The sequence below is a fragment of the Oncorhynchus clarkii genome, chromosome 7 (assembly GCF_045791955.1).
Source record: "Oncorhynchus clarkii lewisi isolate Uvic-CL-2024 chromosome 7, UVic_Ocla_1.0, whole genome shotgun sequence".
Taxonomy (NCBI): domain Eukaryota; kingdom Metazoa; phylum Chordata; class Actinopteri; order Salmoniformes; family Salmonidae; genus Oncorhynchus; species Oncorhynchus clarkii.
In genome coordinates, this window is record NC_092153.1 from 34,981,578 (window position 1) to 34,998,667 (window position 17,090).

Consider the following 17,090-nt stretch of genomic DNA (forward strand, 5'->3'; position numbering starts at 1 on the left):
AATTCAAAAACCGCCAATAGTGAAAATTCATTAATTTGCCAAAATATTCCATTCACTCTGTCAGGACCACATTGTGTAGACATCAAATGAAAAATACTATAATATTTCAGTTGTGTATATTACTTAGTTTTTATTTGATGGCTTTATTATTTTTAACATCATCTCATCTCTCCTTAGGGAGTGGCAGCCAGCCAGACAATGTTATCTCTGCTCAACGTACTGTCTTTAGTTATCCTATTTAGCTAGGCTAGCCTGCCTAAGTATGCAGCAGAGCTGTCTGACAATCATTTTACTAGTTCTTTAAAGTACACTGAACAAAAATGCAAATCATGGGCATTAATATGGAGTTGGTCACCCATTTTGTGCTGTAACAGCCTCTGCTATTCTGGGAATGCTTTCCACTAGATGTTGGAAGATTGCTGTCGGGACTTGCTGCCATTCAGCCACAAGCATTAGAGAGGTCGGGCACTGATGTTGGGAGATAAGGCCTGGCTTGCAGTCGGCGTTCCAGTTCATCCCAAAGGTGTTCGATGGGGTTGAGTTCAGGGCTCTGTGCAGGCCAGTCAAGTTCTTCCGCACCGATCTCAACAAACTATTTCTGTATGGGCCTCGATTTGTGCACGGGGGCATTGTCATGCTGAAACAGGAAAGGGTCTTCCACAAAGTTAAAAGCACAGAATCGTCTAGAATGTCCTTTGTATGGTGTAGCGTTAAGATTTCCCGTTACTGGATTTAAGGGGCCTAGCCCAAACCATTATTCCTCCTCCACCAAACTTTACAGTTGGCAGTATGCATCGTTGATGTTTATGCTTAGATGCATTCGTGCAACGATTGTGATTTTTTTTTTCTTCACAAATTCGCTTTTGTTAAATCATCGTTTGGCGAAGTTGGCATTCTTTGTTAGGAAGAAGTAGTCTTCACACAGTTCTCAACGAGCTAGGCGGCCCAAACTGCTGCATATACCCTGACTCTGTTGCACAGAATGCAAGAGAAGTGACACAATTTCCCTAGTTAAAAGAAATTCATGTTAGCAGGCAATATTAACTAAATATGCAGGTTTAAAAATATATACACTTGTGTATTGATTTTAAGAAAGGTGTTGATGTTTATGGTTAGGTACATAATGGTGCAACGACAAGCGAATGCGCTTGTTAAATCACCCATTTGGCGAAGTAGGCTATGATTCAATGATAAATTAACAGGCATCGCATCGATTATATGTTGCATATAATCGATGCGATGCCTGTTAATTTATCATTCATGTAGAACAAGCTTGATAACTACACATGGTTGATGATATTACTAATTTAACTAGTGATTATGTTAAGATTGATTGTTTTTTTTTGATAAGATACGTTTAATGCTAGGTAGCACCTTGGTTCCTTGCTGCACTCGCATAACAGGTAGTCAGCCTGCCACGCAGTCTCCTCGCGGAGTGCAATGTAATCGGCCATGATCGGTGTCCAAAAATGCCGATTACCGATTGTTATGAAAACTTGAAATCGGTCCTAATTAATCGGCCATTCCGATGAATCGATCGACCTCCAGTTGTGATATAAACCTTATCAAAACATATAGGCCTATGGGCTAGGCTACATGAGGTGTGGGACTATGATTCCAAAAAGGCAATAAAAAAAATTGCATTGTACTTTGCCTTACATTGGGCATCATTCACAATTGATAATATATAATTCACAAGAGAGGCTAATATTGTCACCCATCAGGCTATTATTGATTTAATCTTGTCTTTACATATACTAAATGACGTGTGAAATTTGTTTTGATTGAATATGGACCATTATCATGCACCTGTCTCGAAATAGTGGTCGGTGAAAAATAAATTGTGTCATCTATGCACTTAAATAGCGAATTGAAGACACTTTTTCAGTGGTTCATTTTCATGCCAGCCAGGTAGGCTGTACTCCTGTTGTAATGATGAGCAATGTGCTTAATATTAGGAAAGTTGAGGTATACGTATAGTAGGCCTAGAAAGCTGATGGTATCCCCTTTTTAATAGAGGCCATCACTCTGTTTTGTCACGCAAATTGCATAGCCTTTAGACACGTGCTACGCGTTTCGGCTGGCTGGTCTGACGATCCCGCAGGTGAAGAAGCCAAGGTGTGGAGGTCCTGGGCTGGGGTGGTTACACGTGGTCTGCGGTTTTTGAGACTGGTTAGACATACTGCCAAATTCTCTAAAATGACTTTGGAGAGGTGGGTTATGGAAGAGAAATTAACATTCAATTCTCTGGTACCAGCTCTGGTGGACATACCTGTTGTGACACAACTGCACATTTTAATGGCTTTTATTGTCCCCAGCAATAGCTGCACTTGTGTAACTATCATGCTGTTGAATCAGCTTCTTGATATGCCACACCTGTCAGGTTGATGGATTATCTTGGCAAAGGGGAAATGCTCACTAACAGGGATGTAAACAAATTTGTGCACAAAATTGACTTAGCCACAGAGGATCAATAAATAAAAATGGCTGTGAATTGTTTCAAATCAGATGCGTGTTGGCTTCTGCCTATTTTGGTAGCCCACAATATGTGCAGTGCATGTGGCAATATGTGTGAAGATGTCTGGAGTATAAAGGGAGGGGTGTTTGGTGCCGATATGGCATGTTTCTCTCCAGAATGGGCAATATCGCAATATGATTTTTTGTGCAAGTTGTCTGTACCTTCACCAAAACTCCAGTATTTTTCCTGCGTTGCTTGCTCCCCATCTTTTAAATCAGGATGCCAATTTTGTTTTCAGCACTTTTGTTTGTGGCTGATCAACTCATTTTCTCCAGGCTGTCTTTTGTCCCTCTGCAGCAGACATATGGTGAGCGGTATTTTTTGACGATGGAGTCACAATACATATAGAATCGTTAGTATTGCAGTACATCTCGTATCGCCACCTATCGTGATATCATATTGTGAGGTCCCTGGCAATTCCAAGCCCTACTGGACAGGTGTGCTGCCCAAGTCTGTAGCCCTATCTATTGTTGGATGTCTGGGGTTGAGAGGGAGGTAGCAGGGGGCCTGGCTGGATGGATGGATTGAGAAAGTGAAGGAGGATGGGAAGGGTGTGGCATGGTGCCTGGCTGGCTGGATGGTGTCCTCCATTCAAATCATCCCCTCTTTCCCTGGGGGCTGCAGTCTGGCTCAGGCATTCCTATAAAACCCCTGAATGGAAGGATGTGTAAAGGGAGGGAAGGAAGGAATTCCACACTGACCCCACACACTGTATGAACTAACTTTGAGATAAATTATAAGGGCCATGTGTTTTAACTGGCAATGTTTGGAGAACTATAAGGTATTTATGAAACATTTGGTGAATGCTTTTGGCTACGTTGGCACAGTATGTGGAAAGTAGAGAATCAGCCTAATGATGTGTGGGGCTCAGGCTGGGCTCAGTAGGCTACTAGCTGTCCATATGCGAGTGCAGGACCCTGGAACAGGAAGTTCACCTCTATCTGTTGAGGTTTACTAGTTAGCTCGTCAGACCTCACTCCTTCTCCCAGTCTCTGTGTTTGTCTGCTCCTCAAATCTGCTAAGTTCATGGTTCACTTGGAGCAGATCTGCTTCAGCCTGCACCAGTACGCTTATTCACCAACATAACACAGAACATAACAGAGCAGAGTGTGTGAGGGAGTCAACCATCTGTACCAGGATTTACGTTAGCCGGTAATAGCCAGGTTTTGGCCCAAAATAAATACTTTTTTTTAAAAATAGAAAAGCAGATAAATGAAATTGGTGCCAGCCAATTGTCTGGGAGAAAAAGAAAAGGCTTTTTAGCCTATTAATTGATGGAAATAGCAGTCTGTCAACACATTTGACTGGTCATGCTTATCAGTCTGTAGGTTAATTTGCATAGTTTAGTGGTATTAAATTGGCCTGTGTGTTCAGTATATTCGTTTATGTTTCTTATTTATCACACGAGTACAGATGGGGCCTTTGAGTGGGAAATCTGCCAGACAGCACGAGAGCTGCTGCTACAGCATCCCAAACACTAAATGCATAGGCAAATGGAAGGTAGGCTTCATCAGCACGTCACACACCACTTTGCAATGAGCTGGAGGCAGTATGCGTTTTCAAAACATATACTTAATTGTTTGAAACCTGCATTTTTTTTTTACTTTATATTTTGAGGCATGTCTTACCTTGCTTCAAAGTAGCCTAGCCCAAATCAGACCAATTATTTGATATAAACTTTCTTTCATTGTCCAGTAGCCAAACGCACAATCCTAGTCATATTAGCAACCCACGCTAGTTGTTTCATATTAGATCCCCTCTTCTTTCTAAATGTCGAAACGATATTTTACATCTGTCTCATGAAACTGCTCTCATGTGCTTTGTGGAACAAACATTTGCACTTGGCCTACTGCGTTTATAATGTGAATAAATAAGTTTAGCAACATTTTAAGCTAAACGTTCTGATCTGTTACGTCAGACTCTTGCTTTTTACTGTTTTTGGGCTGTAGCCTAGGCATACTGGTTGTATGAATGTGGGATCTATCATCCCACAACTGTAAATGTGGATAGAATAACTATCTTCAAAGTGCGCATGAGAATTTGGTAAAAAATGGGCTGCACATCGTTGCATCACCTTTTATGCCCTGTTAATATGAATTACCATAATCTAAAAGGGGTTAATGTCATTCTGAGCACAGTGGGTGGACACTCTAATCAGGTTACGCACCCAATGCATATAAATGTCCGGTAAAATTAGAATGCGGCCTGTCAAATGTCCGGTGAAACCCTGATCTGTACATAAACCAGTGTGCGAAACCCTGATGTCTTTATCTCTCTCTGTGTGTGTGAGCTGAACTCCTTAAATGCACAGAGCCAGGTAATTGGGGAAGGAAGCAGGGTGATATAGCCTAAAAAGAGAGGTTGTGTGTGTGTGTGGCAGGCAGGAAGGGGGTACGACAAAGTAGTCTTGGTGACAGAGCCTGTTGCCATGGAGCTGGGCCTCCCATTGGTGGAGGCATGGGCCAATCACACAGCAGCACAGTCCGTTTCATCATTGAGAAAAAAAAATTCTGCTCTCTGCCATTTCTCTCTTTCTCCCTCTCACCACTGACTGCTCCTCCTTCCTGTACTATAAAAAGTGCTGAAATTACATAAGGTTTGTAATGGGAGCGGGACTAGCTTCTGATGTTTTTCTTGACACACATTTTGTGTGAGTGAATGAAAATGTAGCAACCGATCTGTTGCAGGCAGCATTTTTTTGAATGAGGCTAATCAAGATACACACTCATTGGCACAGATTTATCCTAGATTTCAACACATGTAGCCTAGTCCTAACCTCATGCTGTGCCTAACTCCAATGGGTGCAACTCCACTGGTATTTTAGTGTCTTGAATAATCTGCTCGTTTGTTAGGAAATGTGAATGTAAAGGCTTGTGGACATGAAAGGATTCTGCATGGTGGAGTCCCCCTGTCTGTCCTCCGTGGGTAGCAGTGCTGAGAGGCGGTGACTCATACAGTTGTTTTTGGCTTAGGGTACATCCCGTCCCAGTAACACTCTTATGTGTACTTGTGACTTGCCCTTTCTCCTTATATTCTAATGGTGATGAATGATATTGACAAGTGTGGGTGAAAATAGTTGTGAGGTAGGCAATAGGCTAGTCGATTGTTAGTCATTCATAAAGAAATGCTCTCATGCTGTCTTGGCCTAAATAACCCCCGTCTTTCTCTCGCTCCCCCGCACACATTCCAGCACTCCTTCCCTTGTCAATAATGCATAGAAAGATCAGTATCCCCTCTTCCTTTCTTTCTCTCCTTTCTGTCATTCGTAATGAATGAGGGAGGTGTGACATCCTGGCCAACACCTTTTGCTCTCACGCGCCATCTCTTCATATAACTCTCTCGCTTTCTCTCTCCCCCCTCTCTCTCTCTCAATCCTGACCTGCCATACACTCTTTCCTCATATGTGTCATAGAGGATACCCCTGCTCTGTCCCTCCTCTCTCCCTCCCCCTCTCTTTTCTCTGCAGTGTTCTTTTTTCCTCTTCCTCTTTTAATGTCTTCTTAAATTGTCAGCCTGCTGACGTCATCCTCCTCCTCTCTGCTCAGCCCACTCACTCCTGTGGGACACGCTCAGCTCTGACTCATTCACCCTCTTTCTCTCTCCCTCGCTCCATCACTCTCTCCCTCGCTCCATCACTCTTTCTATGAGACACACACACACTCTCCAAACACTTTTTTCTATTACTCTTTCTCTTCTATTTTGTCGGACCAAGTCATTACACAATTAGACAGACATGAAAAACTACAAGTAATCTAGTAAAAACCATAGAAAACACAGGAGTTTAACTTCATAAATCATAAATCATAAAACGTCAAATTAAAAACGAGGCACAACAATAAATAACATCAGCATAACAGTGAAGTTTTTGCACATTTTTGTCTAAATTATTTATATAAATAGTGAATAAGATGGGACCATGTACAGAGCCCTGGGGCACACCATTAGACAGACAATTTAACCTCTCTGGGATATGTGGGACGGTAGCGTCCCACCTGGCCAACATCCAGTGGAAATGCAGAGCGCCAAATTCGAATAAATTACTATAAAAATTAAACTTTGATGAAATCACACATTCAATATACCAAGTTAAAGCTACACTTGTTGTGAATCCAGCCAATGTGTCAGATTTCAAAAATGCTTTACGGCGAAAGCAAACAATGCTATTATCTGAGGATAAGCACCCCAGTAAAACAAAGAGAGAAAAGCATATTTCAACCCTGCAGGTACGACACAAAACGCAGAAATAAAAAATAAGTCATGCCTTACCTTTGACGAGCTTCTTCTGTTGGCACTCCAATATGTCCCATAAACATCACAAATGGTCCTTTTGTTCGATTAACTCCGTCGATATATATCCAAAATGTCCATTTATTTGGCGCGTTTGATCCAGAAAAACACCGGTTCCAACTTGCGCAACGTAACTGCAAAATATCTCAAAAGTTACCTTTAAGCATTGTCCAAACATTTCAAACTACTTTTGTAATACAACTTTAGGTATTTTTTTACGGAAATAATCAATAAAATTGAAGACGGGATAAACAGCGTTCAATACAGGATGATAACAAAGTGTAGCGAGCATTTCTGGTCACGCGCCTCTATCTAACAGTACACTTCAAGTTTCCCTCGTTCTGGATGGCCGTACTTCATTACACAAAGGAAAAACCTCAACCAATTTCTAAAGACTGTTGACATCCAGTGGAAGCGATGGGAACTGCAAGCCCCTGCCTTAGAATTCTAGATTCCCAATGAAAGCACATTGAAAAGAGTGACCTCAAAAAAAAAAATATTCCTGGATGGTTTGTCCTCGGGGTTTTGCCTTCCAAATACGTTCTGTTATACTCTGACATCATTCAAACAGTTTTAGAAACTTCAGTGTTTTCTATCCAAATCTACTAATAATATGCATATCCTGGTTTCTGAGCCAGAGTAGTAGGCCGTTTACTTTGGACACGCTTTTCATCCAGATGTGAAAATACTGCCCCCTATCCCAAAGAAGTTAATATAACTCAGTGCACTCAATTATGGGCTATCAGACAGATAGTTAGCAAACGCAACTGCATGCTCCGAAAGACCTATGCTCGACAATCTCTGCCTCAGTATAGCATGATCAACTGCATCAAAAGCCTTAGAGATCAATACAAAGTGAGGCACAGTGCTGTTTTTTGTCAAGAGCTTCATTGTCAAAACCTTCATGGCTGCTGTAATTGTGCTATGCTTCTTCCTGAAGTCTGATTTGGTACATTGATAAAATAGTGTATAAAGTATAGTTGTTCACTAACAAGGGTTTCAAGTATTTTTGCCACGGGTGACGGCTTTGAGATTGGACTATAATTATTTAAGAGTTGGATCTCCCCCTTTTTGAAAGTGGTAGGACAAGTGCTGATTTCCAGATCCTTAGAATTTCATTACATTTCAGGGTTAGATTGAACAGATACATAAGTGTTTCAGCTATGACATCAGCAGCCAGTTTTAAAAAGCAAGGATCAGGAAATCTCTTATCTAAGGATTTCAGGGCTTTTTGTACCTCCTGCACTGAAAATGGCAAAAAAGCCAGAAGGCTGTATCACATCCGGCTGTGATTGGGAGTCCCATAGTGCGGTGCACAATTGGCCCAGCGTCGTCCGGGCCGTCATTGTAAATAAGAATTAGTTCTTAACTGACTTGCCTATTTATATAAAGGTTACACCACACTGACCAAAAAGTTATTTTGTATGCATTTACGTATGTCCCCATTTCCAGTAAAACATAATCAAACCCTATTTATTTAACTTTCTTGCTGTGCTGTTTCGTTGTTCATTTGTTTCATTCTCAACCAGGACTTCTTTGGAATGCTGTTTTGGATTTTTACGTGTCAAAAAAATAACAATCTGTTTCAGTAGCTGTAGTTAGCTAGCTAACTATATAGCTAAATGTAATCTAAAATTTCCCTAATTTATAAGACAGTTCTTATTTGATTAATGGTGGTCGGACCCATCTATGTGAAGCTTTCCACAATAGTGGATTTTGCGGTTAGCCTTCAAAATAAATGTTAGGCATAATTCTAATTTGTATTCATTTGCATCACTGTCAATGACATACTTTTATTTTGAAGCCAGTATGCAAATTCAACTTGTGCCTAATGCTTATTGTGGCTAGCTTCACAACACATAACCCGGTCTGGTCTAACCTCACTAGCAAGATTAAGCTAGCTGGCTGCTTATTACATTAGCTTTGGGCAACAGGGTTAAGTAGCTGGCTAGCTATTTATTTTCATTAACTGAAGTTCAATTTCAATAGACGAACAACAAGTGGCAACCTAGCTAATTCTTACAATGATTCCTAAATCATTGCTAAGAATAATGAAAATAACTGCAGTTTCTACTGGTCATTGTTTTCAGGCTGGTTGTCAAATCAAATTTTATTGGTCACATACACATGGTTAGCAGATGTTAATGCGAGTGTAGCAAAATGCTTGTGCTTCTACTTGCGACTATGCACTAATATCTAACAAGTAATCTAACAAATTCACAACTACCTTATACACACAAATGAAAAGGGATGAATATAATATGTACATATAAATATATGGATGAGTGATGGCGTGTGGCATAGGCAAGATGGTATAGAATACAGTATATACATATGAGATAAGTAATGTGGGATATGTAAACATTATTAAAGTGGTGTTATTTATTGAAGTGGCTAGAGATTGAGTCTATATGTTGGCAGCAGCCTCTGTTAGTGATGGCTGTTTAACAGTCTGATGGCCTTTAGATAGAAGCTGTTTTTCAGTCTCTCGGTCCCAGCTTTGATGCACCTGTACTGACCTCGCCTTCTGGATGATAGCGGGGTGAACAAGCAGTGGCTCGGGTGGTTGTTGTCCTTGATGATCTTTTTGTCCTTCCTCTGACATCGGGTAATGTATTGGTGCTAGCTAGGTACCAAGCTAAAGCTAGCTACCCCAGAAGTTGCGGTCGAACAAATAACGCTTTATTACCAACGCAATATTGTAAACACATCGTTCGTGGCCGGCGTTTGCTTGTTTGCAGACTTCTTTGTACAGCTTTGACAGTGCAACTGTATCTTTTTGGACACGCGAAGACCCAAACGGCTTTCCATAGTTTGTATGTCTTGAAGCTAATAGCAGTGACGCTATTACTGTGTAACTCCGGTAGGGCAATGTCTGAAAAATAAAGCACTTGGTAGTGTGTACCGGTGCTCGACCAGTCGGCAAAAGCCAACATCACCCACGACAGAACGGTTGATTGTCAAGGGCAATGAATTCCATTATCTTGGCTTTAATGGATTTTGCCTTTAAGTTGTCTCACTGAAATGTTCTTACTCTTTCAAATGACTGCTCGACTCGTTGACTGCTCGATCCACACAGAAGACATTGTGGGCTAGGTTAGGAATGCTGTGTTGCATGTGTAGCGCAACATTTTACACTGCGTTATGTCACCTACCTTATATGCACAGTAGCTTTGACATAGTTTTTTAACTAGACATGATACCTGATACCGATGTTTGCATTTTTAGCTAATATCGTCCGATTCCGATATGTTCACCGCTATATCGTGCATCCCTAATGACCGGTTCATCCACACAGGGTTGTACAGAGCAGGGGTATGACAGGACATGTTGCTTGTTAACCCCCCTTCTACGATTTCCCAGGCCTTCGTAAATCGAATCAAAATCTGTCTAAAAAGCAAGAGGTGTTTTATTTTGCATGGGTTGCGCATCTGTGGTGAAAGGTGACAGAGCTAGAGCAGTGTTGGACCATAAGACATCCCGAAAATCTGTCTTCTTAGGACGCTTTAGACGTTATCGTCACAGTTTGGCCTACAAAACTATTGAGACTAAAGATGACTCACAAAGTCAGATATTAGCATTTTTCACACATGTTCAAATCATCTATGAGGGACTTTGTTGAGCTTCACAATCAATTTGAGATACTTTCGGTTGATTTGGACATGCTAATATCGGTCCAGTGAATTGAATTGGATTTGTGTGACAAATGGAAAAAAACGTTAGCGTGTGGGAATAGTGCCAGGGAAACGAAACCATAGAAAGGATTGTCCATAGACTGCTTGCAGGGTAAGGAAAATAATATAATTTAGGAATTTGAGTGAATTATCCCTTTAAAGGATGCTGTGTAGGCTTTTATTAACTATTGCAAATGTCTAGTGTTGACCATTGAGACCATTTCATGTGTCTTTCATTCGTTTTTAGAAAGCTGTTATGTGACGTGGATGATTCGGGTCTCTTCTTCCTGCTCTCCTCTGCTCCGTTTTCTCTAATCTACATATTTATTTCTAAAATCAATCTTCCTTTTGCTCTCTCCATCTCTCTCCCCCCACCTCCATACCAATGGCAGCAGCTGAGAATGACGTCACCGTCTCCCTGGCAACTCTGCCTGTGAAGAAGGGAGGAAAAAGCAAGGGGGAGAGCGAGGAAATGGTAGCTGAGAATAGGCTGGCTGGGATAGCCCGTTTCATTCATAAGCACCTCAAATTCACACTCATTCAGTTTTTCTGGCAGAGAGAGACAAATAAGTGTTATTTTTAGCACAGCATGTCCCTCTCTTCTGCCCATTAGAGCCACAGTCTCTCAGCCATGTTATTCTCCAAACAAAAAATTACACATTTGTTCTGCTCAGACCTTTATCTAGTCATTCGATAATGTTGACGTGTGTGTTTGACACTGTGAGAGTTTTGCAACGTGTCCGTGTCTCCCTGTCTTTATCTGCGTAGATATAAGGCTGTTCTGTGGTGCAGAGTTGCATAAGCCGGGACTCCTCAGCGCCGAGTGTAGTTGGTTGGCGTTCATCCGTGTGCGTGCCCTGGTCATTGATGACGCTGTTGCTGTGCCTGGGTCTTCCCCTGCTGTGGGAATCCCTGCATGCCATACTGCTGCAGCACCACACACACATACTCTCCCAAACACACACACACACTATCTCTCAAACACAGCCTCCTGATGATGTCAGAGGAAACTGTGTTAAAGCTGGAGTGTGTGTTTGTGGGACAGATGGTGCGTTTTTCAAAGCTTCTGGTATTAGTCTTCCTATGTGTGTGTGTGTGTGTGTGTTGTTGAGTAGTGAGAGCGCTGCCTGTCCTGAAGATGTTAGCAGTATGTCGTCATGGTAACGTTTAATGGAGTGCTGTTTGTGTAAATTGGTTAAAAAACCAAATGTTTCTGAGCGAAAACCATACTTTTTTCAGCTCTGGTCTGCAAGTGGTCATTCATACATTGGCTGAATTCCTACTTCCACAGCTAGCCCTATGGTTTACTCATCCCACGCTTTGAGCAGTGAGTCAGACTGGACCCAGTCAGAGAGCCAGTGTGTTGTAACTGTTAGTGAAGTCATTGTCTTCCTGTTATCCCCAGGGGTCGTGGCTGGTGGAACTATCTTCAACATGCTGCTTCACTGATACGCACAGACGGAAGGATCGACAGACAGACCCAGTCAGCGGGTGCCACCTCCTTCTTCCCTGTGTCAGCTGTTTCTCCCACCGGCTACCTCCCCCCTGTACAGAACTTGCTATGGAATGCCCTCACCTAGCGGACCAGCACAGTCCTCTTTAGGACCCTTTCCTGGGAACCCACTCCATAAGGAATCAGCATAGCTGATCTGTCTCAGGTACTGTTCACTGTATACATTAACCACATTGTCCGTGTCTCCTGATTCTTACCATGTTTAGGGTTTTCCTTGGCCCTGTACTGCATTTGAAACTCAGGACCATTTAATGGATCTATCCTCTCTCTCCCTCCTCATCTTGAAGTAGTCTCTGGATCCTCCTACCCTCCACCCTCCCCTGAGAAGATGTCTGTGAGCCTGGCTGGGGAGGATATCCAGACGGAGGGTGAGAGTGGAAGTAGTGGAGTGCTCCATGATGACTCCAGCAACAGAGGGAAGCTCTCCCCATCCCCTGAGCCCTGCCAGTGGAAAGAGGGCACTGGGACTGGAGGCACTGGGGAGGGCATGGAGGCAGAGGAGAGTGCCACACAGGACTCACAGGTAACTGACCTCCAGGCAACTTTGGATGTGTCCCAATAATCTCTCCTTTCTCCTGAAGTGTGAACTTGTTCACTTTTCTTCATAGGTTTGAAAAGGAAATGACTGGTATATGGAAACTCTAGTCCATGCCAACATTAATCCAATGCTTTTAAATGTGTGGGCTGTCGTGAACGGGTGCACACTTCTGGAGGAAAGAGAGATTATTGAGAAGCACCCTTTGTCTCCTCTGCACTGCACTCCAGTTCCAATTTCTGGAAAGGTTTTTAAGGAATACTACAGTCCAGAATTCAATGTCAGTGAATTTTGTGGCTATTTAGATTAGAACATATTCAGCCATTTATATTGTGATGACAAAGTATATTTTTGCAGACATGGGTTTTTTCCTGCTCTGTTTGAACTAAATCTCCCATCATGCATTGCGTAGTTGCTTATGGCCATGATGCGTATGTGCTGCAAGCTTGTGAAAGGAGTGTAGTGGGGGTGGGTTGGCAGGGATGGATGTCTTTACAGTTGAGACAAATTGAACCCTTCTTTGGAATGCCTGTCATTGAAACATTACAAACAAATTGCATGTTATCTTCATGCCTTGTTTGAATATTGAATTTGAAGCATAGGTGTCTATTTAGCTAGGTCGATTCACTGTAGGTAGCTGCTACCTGCTCTGTCTGGCTTGCTGACTAGCTAGCTAGTGACTATGCTGTTACCAGACAAGCACTCCAAACTAGTTAACAGGTTAGACTGCATAATTACATATTATATCATGTCAGTCAGTTTGCAAGAGTATCTAGCTAGTTGTTTCTGCTTGCTTAATGCATGCAGCTGACTAGTACTACTAGCAAATTGTTACACTTGGTCCAGTCAAAGGTAGCTAGCTAGCTTGACTGTAGCTAGCTAGTAGAAACAGTAAAATATGTTGCTAGCTGTGCTTCTAGCTTCAAACACTATCTGCATCTTAATGGAGTAGAAATGTCAGGTGAACAGTACTTTATCAGCAACGTTATATTCCATCTTGTGCCAATCCAGTGGTTTCGCCTACCAGCTGTGCAGCGCGGGCTACACGGAGAAGCAGAACAATTGGTAGGCGGAAACCACTTGATTCGCACAAAATGGAATAGAAGCTTGCAGATAAAGTTCGTCATTACACAATTTAATGTTTACAACATCTAAAGACCCGCAGCACTACACTGAGAACTTCGCCATTTCTAAAAGGATGTATTTGGGTGTTTATTTATGTTTTTCCGGAGACCCCATACTGCAGAATGAGCAATGGGGAAGTATATTGCGGGTGCGGTTCGTGTTTGGACCCTTCCATAACATGCCATTTACATTAATAGAGATTTGGTTCTAAAATAGTGAACCAATCCTTTTAACTTTTTTCTCTCACTAAAATACGGTTTTCACAAACGTTATTTAACGTTGTAAATCTTAAGAAATTGTCATTTTGAGTGTAACTAGTATTCTTAGTATTACCACGTTTTCTCCCCTTGCAGAGAAGGGCTCAGAACCACGGCCATGGGAGGAAAAGGGCCAGGGTAAGGACTGCATTATTCTGTCTGTTGCATTGTTGTTGGTTTAAGTTTGCATATCGTGATCCTAATCCAGGAACTTAAGTCCACCCGTTAGGACTAGTAGGACCCTTTCTATCATCCACAAAGTTCGCTCATGCTAGTTAGAAGGTTAGACCAGGAGAAGTCGCAGAGGTGAGGCCCCCCAAGCCATGAGCTCAGCTTACCAAGTGTATTTATGGAAGTCGGCTTTTGTGTGTGTACTCACAATTTCCTTGCTAATAGGATAATACATGTTCTCTTCCCTTACATCTCATTTCTGTCTGTGCACATCACACACACACACACACACACCACACACAGACGCACACCCTCCTTGCAGCTGGGTTCGGTCTTTGCATCAAACCGCCCTCTGTCTGTCCCTACATTATTTCTAGTGTAGGCTTCATCATGACATCATCTGCTCTCTCACTAGATTGAGACGATGGGAAGTGGGTTAGCCCTTCCACCAAATGAAATCCTTCCCAACGTTTGGATTATGAAGGCTATACATCTCAAAAGGATCACATGCATGTCTGCTGGTGCTGAGCGATTTAGTGGGTAGTTCTTCAAAGTAGATCAGGCATACTGCTCAATACAAGCGATCTATCAATTAGATGTATTGTCGGGTAGACACGATTGCATTCGTGAAGTATTCAGACCCCATCACTTTTTCCACGTTTTGTTACGTTAAGGCTTTTTTAATTAAATGGATTAAATCATTTTTTCCCCCACCTCATCAATCCACACAACCCCATAATGACAAAGCAAAAACAGTTTTTTAGAAAGCAATTGGGGGAGTAGTGCTTAGGTCAGGGAGGTGACCAAGAACCCAATGGTCACTGACAGAGCTCCAGAGTTCCTCTGTGGAGATGGGAGAACCTTCTAGAAGGACAACGATCTCTGCAGCACTCCACCAATCAGGCCTTTATGGTAGTGGCCAGAGGGAAGCCACTCCTCAGTAAAAGGCACATGACAGCCCGCTTGAGTTTGCCAAAAGGCACCTGAAGGACTCTGACCATGAGAAACAAGATTCTCTGCGGGGGGGTGGATGAACGTAGCAAAGTACAGAAAGATCATTGATGAAAACCTGCTCCAGAGCGCTCAGGACTTCAGACTGGGGAGAAGGTTCACAATTCCAACAAAGCTTGGGAGGGTCTGCAGAGAAGAATGGGAGATACTCCCCAAATACAGGTGTGCCAAAACTTGTAGCGTTATACCCAAGAAGACTCTGCTGTAATCGCTGCCAAAGGGGCTTCAACAAAGTACTGAGTAAAGGGTCTGAATATTTATATAAATGTGATATTTCCTTTTTTTATGTGGGCTATTGTGTGTGGATTGATGGGGGGGAAAAATCTATTTAATCCATTTTAGAATAAGGCTGTAATGTAACAAAGTGGAGCGGTCTGAATACTTTCCGAATGCACTGTACCTAAGCAACTGTCTCGTTCTTGAAGCATTCTGTCACTCCTTTCCTCGTCTGTCTGCCGGCCCCACAGGCTTGCCCGGGCAAGAACCCATGAGAACAGGCTAGGTGCAATGGATTCCCGTCATTGTAGTTAAGTGCAGAAAACGTGGTGATTAACTATGAATATTGGCCTGTTGAAGACTACACCTTCCTGCAACGTCACAGTTTATGCCTGATATGACTTCTCTCCACAGAAACGGCGCATTGAGCTCACAAAAAAACACAAAAAGTAAATGGTTTTCATATAATTGAGCTGACGTAAATAAACTGACATTTCAGCTAATCGCTCAGCACTGCCGGCATGCAGCTTTTTTTCTCTCACATCAGTTAACTTTTACCTACTTTACACTACAACATTTAACATTTGTTTAAAAATATTTACAGTGTGCAATGTTATTTGGTCTATTTGTATCTAAGGACCACAGTACTATAAGTTTCTCCTATCTGGTTGTGTGTATGATAGTCCAATGCCAAGCTGAAGCTGGTGAGGAGCCTGGCGGTGTGTGAGGAGTCATCAGGTCCGTTCTGTACTGACGGACCTCCAGACCAGGACATCATCCAGCTGCACATCAGCTGCCCATCAGACAAGGAGGAGGAGAAGTCCTCTAAGGATGAGTACGAGAACGAGGAGAAGAACAAGGACAAGACTCCACGCAAGATGCTTTCTCGAGGTAAGCTACCTACCTGAGGGAAAAAATGGTTGTCCTTACAATGAATATCAGTTCAGGAGTTAGGGTTTTTAAATGTAGCGCTGAAGAGGGTTATGCAGGGAGTGTTTTTATTATTATTAGGGAGAGTGTGTGTAAAAAAAGATCTTCCATTCGTGTGTTCAGAAACAACACACTGTGAGCCAAGCAACTCTGACCGTGTGCGTGCACACGAGCGTAATGTATACGCTTGCGTGGTGTTTGTGTTTGTGCGTAGCAGAAAATAGTTGACATGGAAACAATCCTCTAAGTGCGTTTTGAAACAACACCCTCTCTGACTCCTCTGACGCTTTGTGTGTGTGTGTAGATGCTCCTGATTGCATGCGTGCGGTTTGTAGATGGTGTGTGTGTGGAGTCATTTTTTTCTGTCTCTTTCCCCTCCAGACTCCAGCCAGGAGTACACAGACTCCACCGGCATCGACGTGCACGAGTTCCTGGTCAACACACTGAAAAACAACCCCAGGTAACACACATACACACACTTAAAAACAACCTGAGGCAGAGGAACCTTATTGATCTCCTATCACAGCCACATCACTAAATGCTATCTAGATGTAGTCTGTTGCAATATGAGCCTGCAGGTCCCCCTAGTAATGGAAATGGATTGAGAAATTCTGCTCTAAGGGCCGAGTTTTTTCCACAAATCTATCATCAATGCATGACTGAAGTGAAAATCCAAGTTAGGTGCTCAGATCTCAAGTTGGGTTCCGGCTGTAAGCGAATGCTGCTGCAGTTGTAGTAATCCTGCGGTGGTCTGGACGCTACAGTAGCTGCCCAGCCTCACTGCGGTGAATGGAGCCTTTGCTCTTTGTATGAGTAGTTGCCACTCTCTCCGTCTCGCTCTCTCTCTGTCTCC

The 17,090-nt window shown here is 42.6% G+C and overlaps 1 protein-coding gene across 2 annotated transcripts in view; it reads left to right on the forward strand.

Annotated features, from left to right (window-relative positions):
- LOC139413228 (R3H domain-containing protein 2-like) overlaps positions 1-17,090 on the forward strand; it is a 70,724-nt gene that overhangs the window by 24,238 nt on the left and 29,396 nt on the right. For both annotated transcript variants that reach the window (XM_071160365.1, XM_071160366.1), the window contains exons 2-6: positions 11,885-12,137; positions 12,280-12,515; positions 14,006-14,047; positions 15,991-16,198; positions 16,619-16,697. In XM_071160365.1, coding sequence (XP_071016466.1) covers positions 12,321-12,515; positions 14,006-14,047; positions 15,991-16,198; positions 16,619-16,697 — 524 coding nt within the window. In that variant the 5' untranslated portion in view covers positions 11,885-12,137; positions 12,280-12,320. The remainder of the gene's footprint in view (positions 1-11,884; positions 12,138-12,279; positions 12,516-14,005; positions 14,048-15,990; positions 16,199-16,618; positions 16,698-17,090) is intronic.